General features: G+C 46.4%; 1 protein-coding gene and 1 long non-coding RNA gene across 2 annotated transcripts in view; both read left to right on the top strand.

Annotated features, from left to right (window-relative positions):
• LOC107322932 overlaps positions 1-9,153 on the top strand; it is a 31,108-nt gene extending 21,955 nt beyond the window's left edge. Inside the window, exons 5-8 of the long non-coding RNA XR_001559108.2 lie at positions 470-564; positions 1,997-2,260; positions 2,475-2,583; positions 3,292-9,153. This is a non-coding gene — a long non-coding RNA (uncharacterized LOC107322932). The remainder of the gene's footprint in view (positions 1-469; positions 565-1,996; positions 2,261-2,474; positions 2,584-3,291) is intronic.
• Positions 9,154-10,114: 961 nt separating this feature from the next.
• The window catches only part of KCNB1 (potassium voltage-gated channel subfamily B member 1), a 106,314-nt gene continuing 90,842 nt past the window's right edge, over positions 10,115-25,586 (top strand). Inside the window, exons 1-2 of the mRNA XM_015881671.2 lie at positions 10,115-11,121; positions 12,282-12,948. Of these exons, the coding sequence (XP_015737157.1) occupies positions 12,382-12,948 (567 nt within the window). The 5' untranslated portion in view covers positions 10,115-11,121; positions 12,282-12,381. The remainder of the gene's footprint in view (positions 11,122-12,281; positions 12,949-25,586) is intronic.

Genomic DNA, 25,586 nt, shown 5'->3' with positions numbered 1-25,586 from the left:
ATGTTCAGCGCTGGGTTGAGGGGGGGAGGGTGACATGGAAATATGCCTTGCGGCACCCCAAAGATGATGGGGTACATCGTTGAGCATCCAGCTCTGTAGCCAGGGGGCTGGGCAGGCTTGCCAGGCACTTGGGAGAGCTCCAAGTTCCTGCACAGCTCCCTGTCAGTGCAGCAAAATCCCTGCCCGTGTCCTCACATGGAGCGTGCACAAGTGTCCCTGCTGGATGACGGACAGCAGTGAAAGCCCCGGGGTGTGCAAGGTGCTGGGGTGTGCAGGAGGCCTCGGGAAGAAGGAAAAGAAGTGGTAGGAAGGCATCATAGGATGGGGTTTTGTCCTTCACTGCAGCAAAGGCAGCCTCAGCTGGTATCTGTGATGTCTGCTGGGGGGGGGGAAGGGATGCAAAGTGGGGGAAATAAAATGACAAGGAACTTGGAGGAGGTTGGCCAGGGGAAAAACCTGCTTCTTGCAGGTGGGATGGGAAATCTCAGTGTTGCAGAAAGACTGAAAAAATGCAGAGTGAAACCAAGTGCACATCACAAAGAGCCTGGAGATGCTGAGCAACTGGTGGGTAAATAACCATTGGCTTTCCTTCCTTGGCTTGAGATGAAGCCTGGCCTTGGAGGTGTCTCCCCTATCCCTGTGGTTTGTTCCCTTCCCTGAAACATTCCTGCTCCTGAAGCTGTTGTTACCAAGAAAAGCTCAGTGTGGCTGTTTATCCCTTGTTTAATTGCTTATGTATGCATAGCACTCAGCAATGGCAGTGCCCAGTGTGGGTCTCCCTCTGGTTTCCCCCTCACTGAGCAGCACTGAGCTGTTGTGAGTTTTCTTGTCCTGTGCCCAAAACCAGAGAAAGTTCTGAGCTGAAGAGAAACACGTGTTCTCAGGCTCAGTCGTGGTGCTCCATGTAATGCTATTTCACACTTCTGCTTAATCCTTTTCTCTATTAATATTTATCCACATAACATTTTTCTTCATTTAAACAAAGTCAAAGCTTTGCTTTAAATATACGTATTCATATAAATTTTCTCCAAGCTGTGGGAAGGCTGAGGAGCACCGTGTCAGCCCAGGTGCAGCTCAAGATGCATCGATGCTGGAAGTTTCTCAAGTGTTGTGCCTTGAGCTGTTGCAGTTCTTGTTTTTCTCAAGCATACACCAGTATCACAGAACCTGACAGTGGTTTATGTTGGCAGACTCCTGCTGACTATGTGTATCCATCTTTCGCCAGTTAGATTTGAATCAGTTCTTTGGGTTTTTCATGTTCTTATTTGGTAAACGTAGGTCAGTGTTTTGAGGAACTCTCACCCTAACACGGTCTGTGGATATAAATCTACTTCAAATTAATCCTAAGCCAACATTTTTCAAGCTGGATCTTGAGTGAGAGAGATTTTTAGTTGATACAAGCCAGATAAGATTTATGACAAAAGATTGCTGGGAGCGTTGGAGGAGACAAACTGCTGAAGTGTTTGTTTCTGGTGACTGAAGTCAACAACTGGAATTCTGTTGGGTTTTTTTTTTCTTTTAATCAGTGGATTCCTGAAGCGCTGCTGCATCAGGAAAACAGCTGTACATGGCTCCCAAAACATGGGGTGTGCTCCTAAAAGTCACCACATAACTACAGAGCACACTCTGTGAGGTTCTCATAGAGAAATCATGTCTGTGGCAGGAAGGAACACAGAGGTGAACCTTCATCCATCCTCCTTCACCAAGCCAGGATCAATATGTCTAGACCATTGCTGACAGATGCTTACACACCTTGATAGTGTTAATGTCTCCATCCTTTGGCCTCCTTGTTCTGTGTTTCATCTCTCTTATGCCTTGCAAGTTTCTCCTAACAGCCATCCTAGTACTCCCTCCCTGCTGTTTTTGTTTGATTCCTAATAGACATGGAGAGTAACTCCTTGCTCCTCTGCAGGACCCTTCTATGAAAACTGTTACTCCCACCTCTGCTTTCCATTTTCATGAGTTAACTGGCCTTTTTCCTCCCATTTCTCCATAGAAGCTCTTTTCTACACCTGCGGTCGCTCCTGTTACTGCCCTTTGGGTTCTCACCAGCTGGATCCCATCTCTCTTGATGAACCCAAAACTGAATGCAGGACTTCAGCTGAAGCTTTACCAGCGGGGAAGGTGAGGTTTATTTTGTGTGTCTGACACACAACTTTTCTATTAATGAATTCCAGCAGACACAATGTCCTTTTGGCCATCAGGACATTGAGGAGATGAAGGCTTTATAAGTGCACAGGTGAACACATGACTGAAATGGGTAAGTGATGTTTTCTTGTCTCCTCTTCAGCACAAGTGTGAGGCCAGAGATAGCAGCTCACACAAAGCTGGGCTCTGTGCAGGAGTTGGTAGAGGTGCTCAGGGGCAATGTCCTGTGGGACTGGAGTGTCTGTTGCCATAACAACTGGTTGCAGTCTTTAATTATAGATGTAGTTCTGTCCTGTATCCTCTCCATCTTTTCCCCCGTAACAAAGCAACGAATGGAGTGTGCAGCCCTTTGTGTGTGACCTGTTGGAGTCCCAAAAGGCAGGAATGGTGCCAGCTTTGCTGCAGCATAAACCCCCAGCAAGTGCAGCGTGAGAGGTCAGTACCCATTAATAATGGGTTTGATTCTGCTCCATTCAGGGCTTCAGCACTGGGGTTCCAAATACTGCCCACTGCAAGTATGAGTTGGACTGATGCAAAAAAACACAAGCAAGGGTGGCAAACACATTAATTCCTGCCCTATTGCTGTGGCAACGCCCCCTCCTTGCCCCCCATTTCAACACTGAAATCACTTAGGTTGGGATAAAGCACTGCGTATACAGCTCCTGAGATGCCTTTGGTATTTGCGTATGGTTACACATCAAAGCCATCTGTTAGATTTGTTTATTCCTCAGTGACCTATCCAGATTCTTTTAGAAATTAACTTTTTAATTAAATACTGTTTTTTTACACCATAGATTAGGAAGAGTCCCAAACTACAGGAATTATTTACTGGTGCAATATAGTGGAAAAGCTCCCAGGTTCCTGACTTCATGTAGCGTTGCCTCCACTCTGTTTGTTAAGTTGGTGTAATTTTGTTCTGCTGGCTTATTGCATTAGAGGGATATTTGGGTTTCAAAACCAAGCAAATGACTGATCTGAATTACTAAAAGTGAGGCTTTCCCATAAAATCCTAATTACTCTCACACCTTTTTCTTCTTTTCCCCCTCAGTAACAGCTCCATCTCTGTCAATACTGGATACTTTTCTTTTGACATAATCACCAAAAAAGGCTGATTTTCTTTAAATTGTCTTTGATTCCTATTAGGGGCCAACAACCACCTGGAAAATTCCAATCTGAGCAGTTTTAATGATGGCAAAAGCTGACTACAAAAGACGTCTGTTGCAAAAACAGGAGCCAACAGTTCTGAACCAACAGTTTGCTGGCTGTGGATTTATTTTTCTCCTATAAATGCCTTCAGATTTGGAGCTGAAAGACTTTAAGGGACCAACACTGACAGCAGGGCTGTCTGCTAAGTGACCTCAGGGCAGTGACCCTAACGTTGTGCTCAGTGTCTCACTCTGCTCCCATTGTGGCTGCAGTGGGATGTGTGCCATCCCATGGCTCCCTGGGGGTCTCTTGGTGGCAGCAGAAGAGCTGAACCATCCACAAGCCATTGTTATGGAAGTTTAAAGCCAATTCAGCTTTTGTTACAGGGTACCAGCTTGTTTTTATTACTCAGAAAAGCAATGTATTTGTTTGAAAACTGTGCTTTGAATAGCCCATCTCTATTTGAATCACCTGTCTGCAGTGTTCCTCAGCTGCTGGCAGTGCCAGCATCTCCCCCCAGAGGTGGCACAGCCACAGGAGGAGGCACATCTCCACATTCCTTGTTCCATGGCATGAAGCGTGGTACTGAAAATGTGCAAGAGGTGAAGAAGCTTCCAGCAAATGAACAAGGACAACAGCTGCTTGTTCTTTGCATCTGACAGCAGAGAAGTTTGGGAGTGTACCGGGAATTCCTGATGTGCTGGGGTTTAATGGCTGAAGTGAAGCCCTTTTAAACTTTGCATTACAAGGGCTGGGGTTTTAATGTTTAATGTGCTAAGAAAGACAAAGGCAGGTAGCTGACACCTCCCTTGAAATAAGAATCTCTATAATGGTAATCCTGAAGAATCCCTGTTACTGTTATTGCTTTGGTTGGTGGGATGGCATAGCACAAATGCTGAGAATGGGGAGTGCAGCCTCATTTGTCAGGTACTGTATGAATCTGAGGGTTGGAAGATTGCAGTTGGAGAGATGAGAGCATCAGGAGCATCAGTGCTGAAGTGCCTCTGAACACAGCAACCATCCCCAGCTGGTGGCAGGTACGACCTGTGTCAAATAAGGCATTTTGTAGCTGAAACAGATGATTTCTGGCTGCCACAGGTGCAGCTGGGTCCAGCTGAGTGTCCCTCCAGGCCTGGTGGGGGTGCAGGTGGTGACTCCCAGACAGATCTGCCCTTCTCACAGAGGAGGGCCAATGGGTTTTATGGGAAAGCTGCGTTGTGGTTGCTTGTCACAGATGAAGCAATTACCAAAACTCTTAATTCTGTGTCATGGTGAGGAGTTTAGATAGCAAAAAGCTTTTTAGAGCACTCTATTGCTAGGAGTTCAGAAATGGGAGTAAACCTCCTTTTCTAAGTAGTTGCACTGCTTGGATATTTAACCACAACAGAAGATGGCAGTCTCAAGAGAGCAAGGGTGGTTGGGGCAGGTGTTGCATTAAGGGTTTTGCTGTAAGTCTTTTGGGAACCTGGGTGCCCAAATCTGAAGCAATTTGTGGTAGGGAATGGATTCAGCCATACCAATGAGGGACTTCAGTCAGGGTCCTTATATAGCCCTGCTCTGTTCTCCCTGTGGGTACTGCTCTGCTCTCAGCATCTTCCTCCTCTCCCACAGAGCTCATTTGGGGTGGGTTTCTGCTGTGTTGTTGTGTTGTAGGATTACATCCAGGTTGCTCGTTTTGGTTAGTGAGTGCTGGGAGTTAACAGGGAAAGGGCAGGCTGAGGAGAGTCTTTCAATGAGGAGAGCTCATTGAAATGCATGGGGAGTGGTTCTGTCCCATGTGAAGTTTAATCCGAGAAAGCCTTCAAGAATGGCTTAATGCAGCCTTCTGCATCGCCCACAAACACTTCGGGGAAAAACAGGGAAGGAGAAGAGTGTTAGATAAGCTGCTTTAAAGTGATCTTCATAATCCTGAGAATTAAAGTGTATTCTATTAGATACATGTTACAGATGCAAAATAACCCAGTAAGGCTGGAAGTGACCCTTCCCATGGGCGATTCATGGGATTTCTGCAGCTGTACCCAAGCATCACCAAAATCAGAGCTCCCCCTGCTCCCAGGGGAGGTCAGCCCCCAGTCCTGGCCATGGCATTAAATATCTGCTTGGAAGTAGATCTGAGGGCTGTCCTTGTGTTACTCTGCAGCCATAGGCACAATGCTTTCTGACCCCTATCCATCTCCAGCATTAATTACTGTTGAACGGCCAAAAACAAAGGAAGAAGAAGGGTGTTTCCTCAAAGCTGAAGGCAAATGCGAGCAGGGAGTGGCCAAGTCAGGCTGGCTTCATTCAGGGTTTTCAGCTCTTACTGCAAGATCTTCGAAAAAGGGGAAAAAAAAGAAGAGAAACAAGAAGTTCAGTGTGTTGGTGGCACCACCAGCATTGCCCTACCTGGGGTGTTTGAGCCTAGTTACAGTTGTTGCTGGGGGAGCCCCTGAGCAGACCGTTCCACTGCACACAATGGTGATGAGGCAGAGTCCTGGCAGGAATCACCGAGGGATATTTCTTAAGATTTAGAATGCATTTTGCTGCTCATTCATCCTCCATCCCACACAGCTTTTGGCAGGTTGCATTAATCCTTCTGTCTCAGTTTCCTTCAGTGTGAGAGGGGATGTTGTGGTGTTGCCTCCCAGGATCCATCTGAAATTGCTCTCAGGCTGCAGCATCCTTTCAGACTCTGTGTATGTGGGAACAGAGCAGTTCTCACTCGTAGGAGCCCTGTGTGAATGGCACAGATGGGTGCTTGGTCACCCCTGTGAGAGGTCACTGTACCACCTCACAGCTGACTGATGTGGTTCTGACCTGGTGGATGCTGGGTGATGAATAGGAGCCACCAGCCCTTGGGGGCCTAATAAATCCCCGGCTGCTGAATAATACAGCAAGGCAAATTGCTTTACAGAATCCAGTGCTTAAAGCTAAATGTTAGATAACATATTACAGGAAGCTACTTGTGCCTCTGTGCCAGCTCTGCCCAAACAGCACAACAGGGGAAGTTAAAGAATTCCTACAGCCCCTACGTAGAATCATAGAATCACGGGAGTCAGAAGGGAGCTTTAAAGTTCTTCTGGTCCAACCTCCCTGCAATGAACAGGGACATGTGCATGGGGTTTGGGGAAAGCAGTATCCTCAGGGGAGCAAGCGCTGCTTTGAGATAGGATCCCAGAGATTTGATCTATGGTATTGATAGGTAGGAAAAAAAGTTCATTTCTCAAATCATTTTACAAATTCCCTAGAAGAGGGGTGATGGGGCAAATCACTCTTTTGGGAGCATTTGTTCATCAGCCAGTAGAAAAGTCTATGTGTTTTTCCTTTATGAAATAACTACCTTTGGCTTTAGACCTGATGTGAATGAGGCAGGTGTGGATGGTGGTGGTGTTTTGCACACCCACTCACCTTAGGGAATGGGTTGGCCCCCAGGCTCATCTCCTACAGAAAGGGAGACCAGAGTGGGTCTGGCAGAGCCATCCCCAGGAAGAGGAGCAGTGATGTGTGTGCTTGCGGTCAGTGAGCACAGAGAGGCTACTTAATGGATGCAGGGGTGGAAATGCATATCCTGGGAAGGGCAGAATACTGGAGCCAGAGGGATAGCTCTGAGTGTTCTTTGTGGGAATCTGAACCACACAGTTCCCTGGTAACCCATTTGTATTGGCGTGTTTCCTATCCAAATTTGGGTGAGCTGAAAGCTTCAGGTCCTCTTAGGATCTGGTGCCCATGTGGCTACTCTGCCCCTAGATACAAGAGGGTTGCCCTCACCTGTTCTTTTTTCATCCAAATTTGAGCCTGCAGAGACTCTTCCCTTTGCCAAAGATTGTTTGCTCTCTATTCCTGGTCCCCGCTGAGACCTCTCTGCCCTTCTCCCCTTCACCTCTTGCAACCAGCCCAGCAGTTCAGCCCTCCCACATCCTTCAGTGCCTCTCTGAGGACCTCAGAATTCTGGCAGAGGCTCTGTTATTTGCACCAACTGCTACGGACTTTAAAATGTAAATGAACAACTTGGGAATGGCTTTCTTATCCCATAGTGTGAGAAAGAGCTGGAGTAGTAGAGGGTATGCTGGGGAACAAGCCTAGGGCCAGGAGAACAGCAACCAAACCTGCCCAATGCAGCAGAGCCTGCACCCCCTCAGCACCGTGAGCTGCAGCTTCAGCTGAAACCCTCCCAGGGCAGATTTCACAACAGAGAATGTAACAATGATGGAGCCCAGCTGTTGCTGACATTGAGATCCAGGCTCTGCTTGGCTTTTCTAAGGAGGGCATGACACTTAAGTTTCATTTTTGGACTGTGTTTTGCTAGTTGCTTCCAGCATTTTTCCCTGGTATTCCACTCTTTTCATGCTCTTGGGCTCTCAGTAGTTCAACCACTCTGCACCATTCGTCTCGGTTCCTTCTGCACTTTTCAACGCTTGTTACAGGCCTCTGCCAAGAAACCTGATAATTTTCTTTCCCATTTAAGGAAAAGGATTTTGGACTATAAAAGAAATCTCCATTATATCTTAAAGTGTTTCTACACCGGAAAGAAAATCCCTGGAAACTAGGGGAATCCTTAAAGGGACATAATAGGAAGCACTGGAACTGAGACAGCTCGTTGCATGACAGTCTTTCCCACTCACAAGAACAAGCACAGGGCCCCGGGGCTGTGAGAACAATATGGGTTATTGTTACAACTTCTAACTCAATTTAGGATATGAAAACCAGCATCCCTCAGCATCAGGAACCAGCCAAAACTCATGAGCCACCAAAGCTGCTGTGCCGCTCTCTGCTGGAAGCCCATTGTTCCAAATGCCATTACTGTGACAGCTGCAGGCTTGTTTATGTGCAAGGAGCCTTTCTTTCTCACAGCCATTAGTTCACTGTGACCAGTCCAGTGATGTGAATCAGACTCGTCTCCTGCTTCAAAGGATGGACAGGAGATGCCTTACTGCTGTGCAGTGTGGGTGTTTGTGAAGATGTGATGCTTTTCTTTATGCAGGCAGAGGAGGCACTGCAGAGGGATACTGTCACATCTAGGCTCAGCCTGCTTTGCTGTCATAAAATCACAGAATTGTCGTGGTTGGAAAAGGCCACTAAGATCATCTAGTCCAGCCATCAACCCATCACCACCACCATTTGTTGTATGGCCGTGTTGTGGTCATGCTGTGGTCTGCGAAACAGTGCCTTCCGCACTCTTCTGCATGACAAGTTAAATTCAAGCCTGTATATAGCACTGCTTATGAGCCCAGGGGAGCATATTTGTGTCATACTCTGTGCATTTCCCCTTAAGTACTTGAGGTTTAAAGTATTTCCTTGTCAATAACAGCTATAATACGCAGAGAGGAAGAGGGTTTGCCATGGGCTACATTCAGGCATTTGGCTGGCTCCATTGGCCGTGGAAATAACAAACCATAAATAAAGTTTGGAGAAGCTCGTGGTACAAAAATATCAATCAAAAGGAATATCTAAAGCATAAGCGGGTTAGATAACCTTGGAGAAGAGAAAGCAGACAGCACATTTCTGCATCCTCAGGCCTGCGCCGCCCCTTGCTGACAAGCTCGCCAGCCGTGGAACAAGAAGTGCTGCAGAGAATGGACATCCTGGGGCTGGGAATGTTCTCTCCTCTCATCCAGTCCCTTGGATCACCCCAGGCACAGCCATCTGCAGGGCACCCTCCTGCAGTTCTACCTGAGGCTCGAGCATAATCCTTCATACTGGCAAGGAGGATATGGAAGGGTGAACAATGTGGGAGCAGTGCCTTCATGCTGCCCTTTTGTGTCCCCTCTCCATGGCTGGTTCCCCGGCCTCTTGCCAGACCATGTGAGTGACATGGGCAGTGTAGCAAGAGTGATGTGGAAAGATACAAATGCCTTGCAAATAAAAATGAATTGCTTCTCTCCCCGTGGTTTAGCTGTACTGAATCTGATGCATGTCCCTGTATTAGGCTACTTGTCATTTTCCCTCCAACCATTCTCTTTGTGCAGAAGAGTGGCCTCCATTTGTCACAACAGGAGATAATATGCCCTGGATGCCAGTGCTAACAAACAAATAACCTGCTCTCATACAGCACTGCCAGCTGGAAGTTTCTAGGCACTTTATAACCATTAACAGATTTAGCTTCACAGCCCTAATCAGGAATTTTCATCTCTATTGTAAGGGAAGTAAAGTAGGATCTAGGGGTGAAATGAAGGGAAAGTAAGAGGAGAACCAAAGTGCTCTGGATACTGATTGCAGGTTTTCTTGGAGTGAGGGAGCTACTCCAGCAGAGGTGGGATTGGGTTTGTCAACAGGATTTATTCCCAAACTTTTCTCACGCCTCCACACTAAATGATTTTCTATGCCTTTATTTCCCCAACTGCAGAAGTGACTCACTTCTCCTTATAAGAAAGTCTTGGGGGGTTGGGGGGCAAAAAAAAAAAAAAAAAATTAAAAAAAAAACAACACAAAAACACACCAAAAAAACTCATCTAGATTTCAGAAGGTCATCCATAAAACAGATATGGACATTCAAATACTGAAAATAGTAGCGTAACAGTGATATTGTATACACTAGGCAATGGGAGGCAGGTGGGAGTGAATGGGGAAGCATATGAAGTAGAGAGAAGCAGCACTGAGAGTCTTTTTCTTAGGTTAATCACATATACACCAGGTTCCTGGTTTAAAAACTTCAGAGTAGTTGTTGTCACTACAGAATCCAAGAGGCATGACCAATGGGGAGAAAGGACTAATAAGCAGAGCTGTGTACCTCTGCTACACCTGCCTAAGCAGGTGAGCTGCATTAAGTGGTGCTAATGTACCCGTTAAGTAATGCTAATGAAAGTTCAGGCTCCTCCTGAGACCCATTTTCCCCTATTGGAGGGGGAAAGAAAATAGAGTGCTGAAAGGATACTTTGAATTCTGTATTTTCTGGTTAGCAGATGCTCTATTACAGAGATCCCTAATCAGAAATCTGTTACTATTACTCCCATCTCTATCCGCAAATACACATAACAATTCTAAGTGCAGGCTTTCCCTTTGATGAGAGGTTGCTGGTGCGAGGGTGATGCCCCAACTCGCTCCTTGCATGAAGATGCGCAGCTTCACAGAGCTCAGCTGCTCCTAGCTCAGCAAGCAGGGCCTAGAAAGCCATAACAGCCCTGCTGGGCTTATCAGCACTCTCTGCTTGTCGGTTTTTTTGTTTTTTTTTTTCCTGGCACCAATCCCTGCTCCTGCTTTCACGGATGATACCACCGGGAGCTGGAGGATGGTGGGAATAGTCCTACTGCTATGGAAGGATGCTGCAACTCTCCTCTCGGTGCTAGGTCTGGTCCAGGCGCTTCACCCGCTGTTAATCAGCCCCGGGTCGGCGGGGCCGGGTCAGGAAAGCGTTAACCTTCCTTGCAATGCTGCATCCCAGCTCACGGTGGAGCTGCCTTCCTCTCTTCCACCCCCAACTTCCAATTCACTCCAAACAACTCCGGGACAGAATTGCAGGGAAAAGCTGGAGGTTCAGACTAGACTTGTTGATCTCCGTTTCGAGGCAGCAGAAGGAAGTACCGAAGCTTTCCTTTGTGTCTTCACCAAGAGAAGGGTGGGGGAAGGGGGCAGATGCGGCTTCGGAGTTGACGGCAGGCAGGAGCGAGGAGCCGCAGCTGAGGGAAGGCCTTGGAAAGCTTCCTGCCGAGGGATCCGATTTACCTCGCTTCCCTTCCCCCCGCCCCCCGGACTCCGTGGCCAGACGGGAGCGCGGCCGCCATCCCTCCGCCTCGAGGCTGCCCGCGGGGGGATGCGAGCGGGGCCATCCCGGCTGCCCGCCCCGACGCACGATGTAGCCGCCCTCGGTCCCGCACAGCCCCGCGCCGCCTCGCTGGGAGCCCGCAGGAGGAGGTAGGTTCGGGCCGGGAGAGCGGAGCCTTTTCCCGCGTGGGGCTGCGGCCGGGAGAAGCCCCGGAGAAGGGCTGAAGGCAGCGTCGAGGTTTTGCTATTGGAGTGGGGGCACCCAGATAGATAGGGAGAGGGGCCAAGCCCCGGCGCCGTGCCGGATGAGCAGAGAGAAAGCCGTTCCTTTCTGCGCCGGGATTTCTCTTCATGCCATCTTGTGTAAGCAACAGTGCTTGGGGCTGTAATAAGGCACTGGCTTTGCAAGGAAGGTTCGGGGGTGGTTCTTATTCCCATTTTCGTTGATTTTCCTGTTATGCAGAGGGCTGCGTGGGGTATGGGGAGGCGTCCCTGGGTAGCCCGGAGAGGCAGAGTGCGTCGTTGGAGTGACTGGAAATACTCCCTCTTTCTCTTTCACAGAGCTTTCCACGGGGAAATTTGCAAGGCTGGAGTTATAAAAGCCTCTGCTCCCACCTGCCGCCTCCTCGGCCAGGCAGAGCGGGGGGCACTGTCGGCTCTGAGGAGGGAAGTTGCCTGGGTGGGTCGTGAGGGCACCCGGGGTACTGTGCCTGCTGTCCGGCAGGGCCCCGCTGAGCGAGGGAACAGCAGGTCCGAGCACTCGGGGACTGTCGGTGCGCCCCTGTCCGGTCACTCCGGGATGGGAAACAACGTATCAGCGCAGCCGTGGCTAGCGGCCGGGCGCCTTTTGGGGAGCAGCGCAGAGCGGTGCTCGGGGAAGCTCTGCACCCTCCCTTTAAGTCAGCAGCTCCCAGCCCTTTGCCAGAAGAGGCTCTTGAGCCGTGCCCAGCCTCCTTAGCTCCCCAGACGAGGCGTACAGACAACCCTCCCGGGCAAAGCCTGGGATCCACCGGGAGAGAGGGCAGCACCCACCCGGCCGCCGCCCGGGGGAGCTCGGCGGTAGCCGCCGCTCCGCCACGTGGGAGCGGGCGGCCTTCAGCACCGCGGGCGCGGACAGCGCCTGCCCGAGGCCGCCCGCCCGAGCGGGGCGCGGAGCGCGGTTCAGCACCGCGAGGGCGGACAGCGCCGCCGCCTCCCCTTGAGCAGATTAGCGGGGCCGGGCTGCCCCGGGCGGGGATAAGGCCGGCGGGCAGGCGGCCTGTGGGAGCGGAGGTCAGCGGGCAGGGACCCATGGTTGGCTTCTCTTGCAGCTCTGGGGCATGGAGGGGAAGGAGAGGTGAGGAGAGCCGGCCCCCCGCGCACCCTGCCCCACACCGCACCTTGGAGCATCCAGCTTGAGGGGGACCAGCGATGCCTCTGGGGATGAATAAACATGGATCTCGCTCTACTACCTCTTTGCCTCCGGACCCCACGGAGATCGTCAGAAGCAAGGCCTGCTCCCGCAGGGTCAAGCTCAATGTGGGGGGGCTGGCCCACGAGGTTCTCTGGCGGACCTTGGACAGGTTGCCACGGACCAGGCTGGGTAAGCTCAGAGACTGCAACACACATGACTCCCTCATGGAGATCTGTGATGACTACAACCTGGAGGAGAACGAGTACTTCTTTGACAGGCATCCCGGGGCATTCACCTCAATCTTGAACTTCTACCGTACTGGCAAGCTGCACATGATGGAGGAGATGTGCGCCTTGTCCTTCAGCCAAGAGCTGGACTACTGGGGGGTGGATGAGATCTACTTGGAGTCCTGCTGCCAGGCCCGCTACCATCAAAAGAAGGAGCAGATGAATGAGGAGCTGAAAAGAGAAGCTGAGACATTGAGGGAAAGGGAAGGGGAGGAATTTGATAACACTTGCTGCGCTGACAAAAGGAAAAAGCTCTGGGACCTCCTGGAGAAGCCCAACTCCTCCGTAGCGGCCAAGGTAAGACTTCCACATTTCTTCTTAAGTCTTGTATATGCTGGCTCATGACTGTGGCGATTCTTACCTGAGGTGTTAACTTACTACCCTTCCTTTATTGTCTTGGCAATTGTGGCCTAATAGATGCTATGAGTAAAGGGGAGAAAGACCTCCCAAGTGTGAATGAGGCTCAATGCGTATATTTTTGGTGGTTTGGAAGAGATTCAGTTTGCTCTGCCTTGATGGCAGCCTAGGCTGGCTGGTGTGAAAGCAGCTCCAGTGACCCCTGGGTCAGCATATGCTGGTTGCTGTGGCTTGAGGTTAGTGGACTTGTTGTTTGATGGCCTGTCTTGATGCATTGTGTAACAGTGATTTTTGGGACCTAAAACATCTGTATCCTACTGCTCAGCCAAACTATTTCTGAAAAGTGGAAATCTACTTGAACTCCTAGAACCAGGTCTTATCAGGAAATGTGTTCCCTTCTAGTTTTGTTTTTTTTTTTAAATATATTTATTATTATGATTATTATTATTTTAAGATACATCTTATAGGTATTTGTATCACATATTTCTAAGCTGCAGGTCTGCTAAATCTAGCATTTAAATTTCATCACTTACTAGATTCTAGACTATTTTAAGTCTCCCTATACAGTGCTGCTGCAGCTCTGTCAATAGTTGAAGCGCTGCTTACTCTGAAGTTGGTGCCAGTGCAACAGATCTATTTGAAAGCATTTGGATGATAAGATCCTTGTTAGGAAAAACCAGTGTTGGAGTTGGCTCTGATAATTTAGCTGTCTCATCTTAGTCACATTCTTTAGTGAGGAAAATCTCTGTGAACACAGTGATTCAGTAACCATGGGGATAAAAGGGGGAGAGGTTGAAAACTGTGGGATGGATAACTGGAAAGCATGAGTGACTGAGCAGTAGGGACTGAAACTTGTATTGTCTATGTACTGACATCCAAGTAGAAAGAGGCCCCAGCCACCCATGTAATGTAGCTCCATGTTGAACATACATTTCCAAGTGCAAACCCTAACTCTATCTCCTCGGAAGTCTGGATTTGGAGGGCTACTTATGGAAACAGACTTTTTCTTTCCCTGTCTTTTCTCTCACTGCAGTGCTGCACACCATGAATGAAGAACATGTGTGAAGTTTTGGGGAGGGTTCTTATTAAGTCTGGAGCTAAATGGTTTATTCTGGCAGGGGAAGGGAGAGCCATGGTCTGCTGCTGAACTGATTATCACTTTTTTAATGACAAACGGAGCCTCTGAATGTCTTTTTCTCTCCAATGGCACAGATGACACTGTGCTGAATACATTAATCATTTATAAGGCTTCTTTGGCACAGTCCTGGAATCCTGAAACACAGGCCCTGGGCTTTGCTGTATGTGGCACTGACTCAAAATCCATTAGAGACTGTTGATGTTCATGATTTATTGTATATGAGCAGGGGGTCGTTCTTGCCAAATAAGTGTCTTTTGTGATTTATAAATGAAATACACTCTAGCTTCATTTTCTGAGAAAATTCATGGACAAAGTGCATTCAGCATTGCAGGCTCTGGATTAATTGAAAGTGAATCTGTAATGCATTATTTTCCTTCCCATTTAAAGCTACCATTCTGTGACTTAGTTACTGTAACGAAAATGGTTGCTCTATGTTCTCAGACCTCAAATACTTCAGCAGTTCTCAAACACAGCTTTCTACCCATTTCAAGTGTAGCAAGGAAAATAAGCATGATGAACAATTAGCTAACCAGGCAGGGACAGAAGAGATGGTAAACCTATTCTTTGCCTGTTTTTCTCCCTGCTGGTGGTAAGCTTTCCTCCCCTGACAGAGTACGCCCTTTGCTTTGATCACCTTCATGAGAATTCATTCCACATATTGAATAGGCTGAACACAATCTTCATCTTCTGATGGAAGAGAGCAAAGAGAGACTTGGCAGCCTGACCCACTATCTGACCTAACCAGCTGTGCCCAGGCTGCATTTTCTAAATCTGAGCCTCTGCCTGGTAGCTGAGAGAATCTGGCCAGAAGCTGTCTGTTCAGTGGAGAACTATTGCTGAGGCTATGGGTCTCCAGCAGCTTCTATCTCCTAAAGTCAGATTTGATTTGCTTTGCCAGGCCTGGGAGCTAAAGCCCTTTCTGTAGGAAAGGAACAAAGTAAATTCTTCTGAGGTTTAATGACTGTCACTGAATAACCTAGCACAGATTTTCCCCCAGATTATTTTCTTTTTGCTTATTCTTTTTCTTCAGACTTGTGCCACTCAGTGCAAAAGGTTTTTGTTGGCTGGTTGTTTTGATTCTATTTAAATGTAACAGATACAGGCTCCCTTCATGTTCTCCATAAAGAATCTAGAAAATGACTACAAATGCTTATTTTTTGTCTAAACCAAATACAGGGTCCTAGGAAGCCATGAAATGTAGTCCAACCCCTAGGCTGATTTTCTTGCTGGCTGTTAATGTTCTTTGTATTTTAACATTTTCTGCCTAGTATCTGACCAGAATCCTCCATAACAGTGTACTGCAGAACTTCTCATGGTTGTGCTGGGACTATTTAAATACTGGGAATGTAGGACTTCTTTGCTTGTTTGTTTTTAAAAAGGAATCATACATGATTTACCTTAGAGTGGAAAATGACGTTAACATAAGGAAAGAAGAATCCCCCATCCCTTAATGTGTTATATATACACATTGCTCCATTATCTAGCAGGGGTTTACCCATATCTTTTGACTAATCAATCTGACTTTTAAACTAACCACCTCCTGGCAAGTGATGACTTAGATCCAATGCTACATCCCATATATAACCAAAGAGAATGCTTTGATAGGTTTTATCATGCCCGTTCCTTGAGCGCCTTGAGATGAAGAACCAGACAGCTGTTGAAGCCCTAGGATTACCACCTTGTGACCCACCTTGCACCCATACAACAGACACATGCGCCATCCCACCCTGCAGACAGCTTGACTTTGAGGCACTGCAGGGCTCACTTTACCCAGTGGGGAAATTCATGCACAAAACTCAGGATTAGGGAGAGACTCCATGTCAAAGGGAAAAACAAACATATTTAAAGGTATTTCATTTAATTTACATTTGTTTAGTACTTTTTTTTTCATTTCTCTCTTTCTAACCTTGCAAGATACTTTAAAGGATAAGTTTCTCCTGCTTCCCATATATCCCTGAGAAATATTCACTGAAATCTTTGTGAGTGCTTCCTCCTCCTCCTGTGATCGTTGTCTTTGCATATTCCTTCTTTATTTATTTATTTATTACTATGTTTTCCAATCTGCTTCAAGGTTTTTGTTTGTTTGCTTGTTTTTCCCCTCAATAGCATTCCTTCCGTGCTGTGGTTTACTCACAAAACACATTTTTAACAATGAAGGACTTCCTGGTGCTCACTTCTGTCTAGATTTCTTCCAGATGAAGATGAGGTACAGATATTTTCTGAGATAGTTATTACATTTTGTTAGATAGATTTTTTTTTTTTTCTTTCATATCTTTCACGGGAAAGAAAAACAGCTCTTCAGAAGCCGAACAACTGCTGCTTTTTCTCAGGACTTAGTGTCTGTGTTAAGGCAGCAGTGACTAGCAGTCCTCCAGCACTCCGGTTTGGGAGTCAATCTTCATTGTGCTTTTCCTCACTAAGGCTAAACCCAGGCTGCTGGTTTCTGCCAGACACAACTTAGATTTCCAGAGTAGAAGTCCCTTGTCATAGCTGCTGTTTGCAGTAATTGCACTAGTTAGGGCCTGTGGGTCCGTCTGCCTGGTGGGGCACTCTTGCCCCCAGGACAGCCAGCACAGCTGTAAATCCAGCCAGACTTAAAGGCATTCTGAAAAATCTCAAACTTCAGTTGTTCCATGCTTTCCTGAATGAGCAGAAAACCAAACCAGACCAACTCAACGCCTTAATTAGATTATATAGTATTGGAAATCCTCTGAACGCTTGGATCTTTCCAGCAGCTCTGCACGAGCATTATCCTTTTTGCTTCTGAGGAGGAAAGGAAGTCCTTCCTTCTTTTAGCCCTTTGAAATTATTTTCTTGATCAATATTTGAGCAATTAGTTTTGCAGAGAGGGGGGCAGGGGGAAAAGCCTGCTTGTCTTGTAGACTCCCATGCAATCTATTTTTCTCTTGCTGTCCTGAAGGCTGAGAAAAACATGATGACATCACCCGCTTTGCAAAAAGCTGCTCTGCATATCTGCATGTCAAGTAGGATATGCTCTTCCTCTCTGCTCATGGGGAGCTGCACCTCTTCATTATCTCCACTTCTTCCTTGTTCTTGTCCTGTTGGGAACTCAGCTGCAGCAGTCCCAAAGCTATGGCAGGCTATTTCTCATCTTTCACCTTGTTCTTACTATGTCTTTGCCAGTGCAATAATATCACATTTATCCTTGAAAACATGCAACTCCAATTCAGTAATCTTATTATGCATGCCTCTACATTTGTTGAACAGCTTTTCTCGAGCTGCCCACTGCTCTCTGCTGCTAATCTCTGGATGCATTGCTTAGGGATTGAAAAGGCTGTTCTGTAAGCTCCTTCCTTATTATTGTTGATAGTAGGGACAAAATAAGAATGATAAAACCTCTTGGAGATGTATTCGCTACATCTAGAGCATTCTTCCCCCACATGGGCTTTCTATTCCTGGCCCTCCCTTATGGCATACAGTTTTCATTCATCTCTAGAAGCCCGCCTGAATTAAGCATTCAGCAGAGGAAACCCCTCTCCCTAGTTGTAGGGGTTGCACCTTAGCAATGCCTCCTGCTTCTAGGGCTCCCACCACAGGGCAGGTGTTGACTTTGGCAGTTAAACCTGGATTGTCTGTATTTTGCTTGCAGATCTGAGCTTCATTTTTCTGGTACAGCTACTGCTTTGGCTGTTCTGCTGTATATAGGAGAATATTGCCCTTCATCCAAAGTAAACTTCTGCTTTTGGAGATCTTCAAAAGCAAAACCTCAATCCAAAGCCTTCCCCATGGGCTCAGGGATTTGCCTCTTTGGTCTATAGCTTATCCCTGGGTTTCTAGCACATCACTGTCCTGTCAATGTACAAACAATTGCTTCTCTATATCAGTTTCATTTCATCCTGCAGCTCCTTTCTGGGCACTTGTCCTTTTAATGAGCTTCTTATGTCTTTTGCCTGGGGAGCCCTAATTCCTACGGTCATCTCCCTGCAGTGTCTCACCAATGACCTTTCCACAAGGTATTGCTGTGCCACCAGGTCCCAGAACTCCACTACAGCCTCTCAGCCCTCAATTCAGGGGAAAATGTAATTCTTGCCAGCTTGGTAATTGTGTCCTTTCGTTCTTGTTGGCTTTATAGTCTCCCACATCCCTAATGTGACACCTCATGCTATTTTCTGGCATACATCTGCCAACAACAAGCTTATTGTAAGCTCTCCAGGTGGGGCCCTCACCTATCAAAGGTGATTCTTTGACCAGACTTATTACTGGAGCACCCTGGATGCAGGCAGACAGCTGCCTGGCACTTGCTGCCTTACTGTTTTGGGTTCAGTAGCTTACAATACAGACCTGTAGGTTTGCAGTCTCTGTAGTGTTTTAAAAAAGGCTAGTTAAAATTGTTCTGTCTAGTAGTCCTTTTAATGCACATACCATGAAGTATAGTGTGCATAAATAGATATGTAGGCACATCTTTGGGTTTTTAACTTATCCCTGACTATCTGCTAGGGCAGAGCCTGGACCACACCGTGGTTCTTTGAGCCTGGGTATCCACATCTGTATGAGAACGCCTGCTTCAGGAGGGGAGCGACAAGCTGCTGTGCTCAGAATGAATTCCTCAGAGGATGTGTGCTGTAAAGCACAGTCGTTGCTATTTTTAAAGCACCAGCTCTCATTTGTACCTTTCAAAAAATCTGTCTGAGATTCATTCGCCTTGCTGCTCAGCGTTCTCCCATCCTCTCAGTTGCTCAGCCTGTGTGCAGATATGATTGAAGGTGCCAACATCAGTCAAAATTGTAGGAAATCTTGCAAGAATGGCAAATCCTTGTTTTGTTCATCTGTAACTGTGGAGTCTTAGGAATAAGGATTCTGAAAGAAAAGTGCTGGGCCTGAGCTGCAGGAAATGCAGTGTTGGGTACTGCTTAGAGACTGAGTGCAGTTCTAGCTGCTACACTGCAAGCCAAGCACTGGAGCTGGCTGTGCAGAGGTGCTCTACAGCTGTGTGAAAAGTTATTTCATTCTATAATTCTATTTTCTTCATTTAACAGTTTTATGGAATGGGATAAGCGTCCTTACCACCAGCTTGAGGGAGGGAAAGTGGGGCGTGCTTTTAGCTCTTTGTTCCTCTTGATCCTTCAGACCACACTTTCCTTCTGATTTCTCTCAATGTGAAGCCCCCACAGAGAGAACCAACCCAATGGTACTTTTACAACAGCAGTGTTGCTATTTTTCACTACCAATGGCAAAATATTTATGTCAAAGAAAGTTCACAGCTGATCGCTTAGTTCTTATAATAAACACAGTCAATATGATTTACTCCATGGAGATATCTGGCAGCAACAGAAAAGACACAGTGTGGCAGTGAATATGAAGCAAGACACTAATATTAGTTTTGGCTGAAGAATCTACGCATTGTCACCTTTCTTGCACTAAGGCAGAGGGAGACTGGAGATGATGTTACCATGAGCTGCCCCATTTGTTTCTTGAGTCTAGAGATCTGACTCCAGCAAGGTCTTGTTTGAATGGGAGGCATGGAGCCCTGACCCTGCCTCATGGAGCAAAACTGCTTCAAGGGCTAGGCAGGTGAATCACTGCCCTGTAGCACTGTGTCACACACCTATGGGCTGGCAAGAGCTCATAGATTCCTGTCCCACGCCCTATTACTTAGCACTTTCCTACCTGAGCTGCTTTAGCTTTGGCTCCCTTTATCCTTAGGATCACCTTGCCCTGGGGACTGAACCCAATATCCGTACTCTCACCTCCTGTTGCTCAGTTACTTGATACAGCAGAAGCAAATCTTGCAGTAAGCTTCCTCTTAAGTGTGACTGCTTTCTGACTTCTGTCTGCTGCCTGAGGTCTCTACTGTCCCCTGTGCAGCCTGGTGCAAGCCAAGCATGTTTACCAGCAGGAGTTGGTGAGGTCTTGTTCTAATTTTTAATAAAATTCTACTCATTCTATAGTAAGGCTGTAAGACTTTCAAGCAGCTCTACACAAGCACTGTGCCTTTGTATTCACTCTGTGTAATGCCTTCCAAAGTGCTAGCATTCAAGTATTCCAGGCACACTTCAGTCTATGTCCTGCGATGCTAGATGCTACTCTATGGGGTAAAACTCCCATTGAATGTAATGGGAGCAAAGGAGTATTATAATGTCTGTGCTCATCAAGCAAAGCTCTCAAAGAAAAGATGGATTACTTAAGGCCAGGACAAACCTGTGATATATGTATTATCCCCATCTTAAAGTGAAGAGCAGACAAGTGCCCAAGGTCAGAGGGAAGGTGGGGGCAGAACTGAAGGGGGATCCTGGCTTCCCAACACCGTAAGGCACCATGTGCTCCCATAGCAGAGGGGAATGTAAAGCTGGTCTGCTGTCTCCTAAAGGAGTCCGCTCCACATAGAAAGGTCCTGGAAAGCTTTGATATGTTTAAGGGTTGAGTGGTTACAGAAAGAACTGAGTTTTTTCCATAAGATCCAAAAGCACAAAGTCTGTACAAGGATGTTTTCTGATGCCGTTCTGATTGTGGGAAAGGGATTCTTTTAAACTGAACTGTGCAGTAAGAGAGTGCAAATATTAAACTGTGTATATAATTGTATTGTGAAATGATATTGTCAAATCCAGTTCAGTATATATATTTATACATACATATATATATGTTTGAAATTGCCCTTCCATATGGTAGTTCCTTTGTACCCTGGACAATGAAAGTGCTAGTTTTCAGTAACCTCTAAGACCAACAAGCAGCTTCTCTTTGACAAACACAGTAAATATAACAAGTCAAGCATCTCTCTGTAGCAGTTATATCTCCTCAGACAAAGTAAGTGCTGCCTCTGTTAGCAAGGAAGATGTGCAGGACTGTAGGTGGTCAGAACTCGGGCTTTTCTTTGCTTTGGGAGCTCCTTCATCATCTCCTTGGCAGCAGCCAAGAAGGATTTGGTGCAGCTTATAAGGACTGAGGTCTTCAGGGCAATGACAGACAGTCTTATTCCCCCTAGAATCTCCCAGGTTGCCTCTAGTTCTCTCTTCCCAACCCCGGGCTCCAACATTTCTCCAGTCCCTTGTGGCTTAGTGGATTTTTATGAAGGAGAAATCCTTTGGTCTGCTGCTCTCTGGGAGCAGTTGCATCACTGTCCCCTCCCTGCCCTATGCCACCTCCGGGTTGACATTCAACCTCTGCATGGCCTTAAGGCCTCACAGCACTGTTATGAGCATTTCCCCTTTGCCCATTCACAAGTCTCTCCCTGGCACGACATTTATCTGTGTGTGGTTTTGCTGCTTGCTGAGGCTTGCAGCTATTCTGGTCCAACATGTCCCTGCTGTGACCGCTCTGTGACATGGCCCTGAGGCACTGGCACTGCAGTGATGGAGGGTGGCCTCAGCTCACCACCCCACATCCTGCCTGCTCTCAAACCCATGTGTAAACAAAGAGATCAGCAGCACAGAACGTGAACCCATGCACCTGTTTGTGCCTGGATCTCATGTTGACAAAATGCAACATCCATCAGACACCCCTGTAATAGAATCAGAAAACTGAAAACGTGAACAGAGAGGGATGTTTCAGCCTCACTGCTTAAAATCTTCATGTGGGGATGGGGAGTTTTCACTCCTCGTTTGCTAATTTGTGGATTTTTTTGGCATATCTGTCTTCTGTAGCATGAAAGTCTTTTTAGAAAGGAATAGGGGGAGAAAAAAGTGTTGTCTCTTCTCCTGTCAATGTGCCAGAAGTTTATTAATAATGCATAATAATTATACTTTGCATTTCTTAGCTCCTTTCATCTGAGGATCTTAGTGCTTCACAAACGTTAATTAGGTAATCCTCTCATCTGCCTGGTGCAGTTGCTCTTATTATCAATCGACACTTAAATATAACAATGCAGAAGAAACGGTAAATAAGCAAATCTCTCAGATAGAGGCAAGAGCGAAGCTGGCCTGGAAAGGTACAGCATCTGGAGCTGTGGGAACCTCTGCCTCTCACTGACCTGTCTGGCGTCATAAGGAATGGGTTTGTTTTCAGAAAGAATAGTTTTTGTTAGGCTAAAGTAGAGATTAAAAATAAATAAATGCCAGTGTTGTGGCACAGTGCTCCCTCCCTTTATAGATGTACCTCTCGCTTGCTGCCAGTGAGCAGAATTAAACTTGGTTAGTCAACCCGTGTTTATTCTTAGCCTCTAATCTTTGTCAGGTAGAAGTCTGATGGATCTCAGCAGGTTTCTCAGCATTTAGCCAAGGAAAGCTAAGGCTTTTAGGTGTGTTACCTGTTAGGAAGGCACATGTAACAGCAGCTTTGTTTTTCAGAGCTCTTGCTCTTTACTCTGGTGTGTTAAGAGAGTATTTGTGTAGTAGGTGATGTGGAATCTGTTCCCAGGAATGCTGAAGACCCTCTCAGGGGGGTTCAACTCCCCAGCTTGCCTTTTGGAGGAGATGCTAAATGTTATGACTGGCATGCACTTTTGGTTTAGTTTGGCAAAGCTGTGGGTTTGGTGTCTGATTCCAAGGATGTTAGTTCCTATTTATTGCTACTTCAACTCTTCAAGCTAATTTAAATAGAGGAGGTATAGAGTGTATGATTAATTTCCTGTGCTCATTTCCAAGCCCTGCCTTGACTAAAGCTGTACTTGTCAAATACGAGTGTTTTAGGAGCAAGACCTTCCCATTGCCCAAAGTGCCAGCAGACCCAGCACTGTCTGTATGCTGACACCAAATGCCTGTGTAGGGTTGAGGAGAACACAACAGAGCTCTTTGTCCTGATAAGTAGATACCTCCACTAGTCAAAAGCTGTGCTGCATTCTAGATTGCGTTGGTTATCAGAGCTTGTTCTGCTGACACGTTTGTGTTCTGTCTGTGTTTGCATACAGTGTTATTCTATAGGAGTAACTTTAGACTTCCAGCAACCCCAGGGAATAGTCTCATTCAATACCAGCAGCCTTGGCCAAAGCCAATTTCAACATATAAATTCTGCCTGCTAAAATGAGACATCCATCATGGTAGCAAAATGCACCAGGTCTCACTAAAGTGATGCCTGGCCTCTCGTTTGTCTCTGCTGAATAATGGGGCAGGTGTAACTCCATTATTTTTGAATGTCCATTAAGCTTACAAACAAATTTACTCAGGTTTCTGGTTATGAATGACCATGAATGAAACCCTCTTGACTTAGTAGTTATTTTTAAAGATGCTCTTAAGAGCTTCTTGTAAAGCGGCTGTGAAATACTTCTTAGTTTGTGCTAGCTTTTGAGAAACTTGCTTTGTGGCCCAGATAACTTGGGCATGGAGAATACCACTTCCAGGAGTTATAGAGGTAATTTACTGAATTCATAAACTCTTTGTAGGAAGTTCTATCTTTTGTTCTGTGTTTATATGCCACTAAGTGCAATACTGTCCTGACTCACAGCTTATGTATGCTACCCCAAAACAAGCCATAAATATGTTTTACAGAGAAAACAAAAACTGTTCTTGAAGGGTATGGGCTTTGCTTTCCACAGCTGTTAACCACATAATCAGACTGGCCCTTTTCTTGACAGGTCAGTGCATATCAGTATGATCAAAGGTCGCCCCAAGCTCAGTATCCCATCCCAGGCAGTAGGCAGCAATGGACGCTTAGGGAAAGAGTGGGGAACAGAACACGTTTCTCTTCCTTTGGCAGTGAAACATCTTCATTGGTATAGCCAATAGGATCTGTACTCTGAGCTTGGTCTGGGCATAAGCTGGGTTGCTGGGTAAAGAAGAGCTACATGAGCACATCAGTCCCTGTTGACCCCATTGATTTTGCTTTGAGTGCTTGCAGTGTGCAGGTCAGGTGCATGTCACTATGGAGGGCACAATGCAGGGCATCCTTCACCACTGATGGCACATTTAAATTGGGATCCCAGCCACTGGGCGGGTTCCAGACTGGGCAGGTCAGTGGAGACTCAACCTGTTTGCTCATCAGAGGTCGTGATCTTTGTAACAGTGAGCAGTGCAGACAGAAAGAGAAAGTTATTGCTTTGGCTGTCCCTGCTTGATTTACCTAAGCCTGTTGCATCAGAGGTTTTGTTGCTATAAACTAATCCTAAAGCAACTCAGAAGTGACCACCCACGAGCTCTGAGATGGTTTTGGTAGGTGAATTTGTTGCTGATAATTTCCACACAGGAGTAATCTGTAGTCTTGTTTTGTGTAGACCCAGGCAAGCGTGTGCGTGCACAAAGCAAGATGAACAGTCAGTCTGTACGCACGTTTGCTGTGATTTAGCATGCAAATCAGGTGGTTGGCATATGCAAATGTGCCTTGCAGTTTATGCAAGCAATTACTCAATGTGCATGTGGAAAAACAGGATAATTGTGTGCAAATTAGATGTATCATTGCACGAGGTGCAGTTGTGTGTCTAAATGGTCAGCAGATCAGATCCTTTCTATCAGTAATACATTAACTTATATCCTAAGGGAAATGAAGTACTGAGCCTCATCCTACTTTAATTCTCTTTTTCCTTTTCTATCAAGTCCTTAAACAGTTTTGCACCACTTAAACCTATGCTGTCATTTCATCCCTTGTTATTATCTGGAACATTTCCTTTCTTTAGCATTTTTTTCAGAAGAATGAACCATAGCTGTGGTAAATGGGATCTCTCTTCCTACCCATAGAATGATCTTTTGTATCAAAAGGTCATTGCAAACCCCTCTTAAAAGCCTGTTTCATCTAATAAGCATCCTTCTCCCTTCATCTCCATGCTGCAGTCTTTCTCAGAGTGGTTCTGGTGAGTCAGATGAGCCACAGCTTAGCTCAGTGCTCTCCAGTTCAACCCTGTAGCATTGTCCCTCCCTGGTGTATGTGCTCTCACCCAGGTAGGTAGGATGAGCAAAAAGAGTCAAGATGAGAGGTGATGGTCTGTTGGGCAGGGACTGGCTGCTATTTGTACATCAGAGCGTTCCTGCACAAACTCACAAAGGGCATTTTTTCTCTTGGTTGCCTCTGACACACATCTGCAAAGGCAGAAAAGCTTCACTTTTCCCAAGCTGGGCTTGGTAGAACATAAATCCCTTGGGCACCACTTCTCCACTCTGTACTTTCACATTGCAGCCCTAATTCAAGGGGCAAAACAAACACAATCTGCCTTTCTGCCGCACTGCTGATACAGCATCATTTGTGCTTGTGTTCTTCAGAAGGAATACAGATAAAGCTTAGTTTGGCCAGCTGTCGTCTTTTTGATTTAGTGTCTTAGGTGGTCAACAGCTAATGATTAATCTTAAATGTCACCTCTTTCTCTTTCATACTGATGCATTAAACTGTTGGGATGTTTCAATACATTTTAAGTAAAATAATGATGTGCTGTGCTAGAGCACAGAGAGCAAATATGGCAGAGCTCCAGCCTTTGCACCTGTTCTGATGGGCTTTTTTTTCCCCCCTTCTCTGAAGTGCTGTATAATTGTCTTCTTCATTAGCAGCCTGCTGAATTCTGGCATGTGAGGAATTAAAAACTCTAATGAATATGGATTATTTCAAACATTTTCTTTTGGGAATCAAG

The sequence above is a fragment of the Coturnix japonica genome, chromosome 20 (assembly GCF_001577835.2).
Source record: "Coturnix japonica isolate 7356 chromosome 20, Coturnix japonica 2.1, whole genome shotgun sequence".
Taxonomy (NCBI): Eukaryota; Metazoa; Chordata; class Aves; order Galliformes; family Phasianidae; genus Coturnix; species Coturnix japonica.
This window is presented reverse-complemented; position numbering and strand designations above follow the sequence as displayed.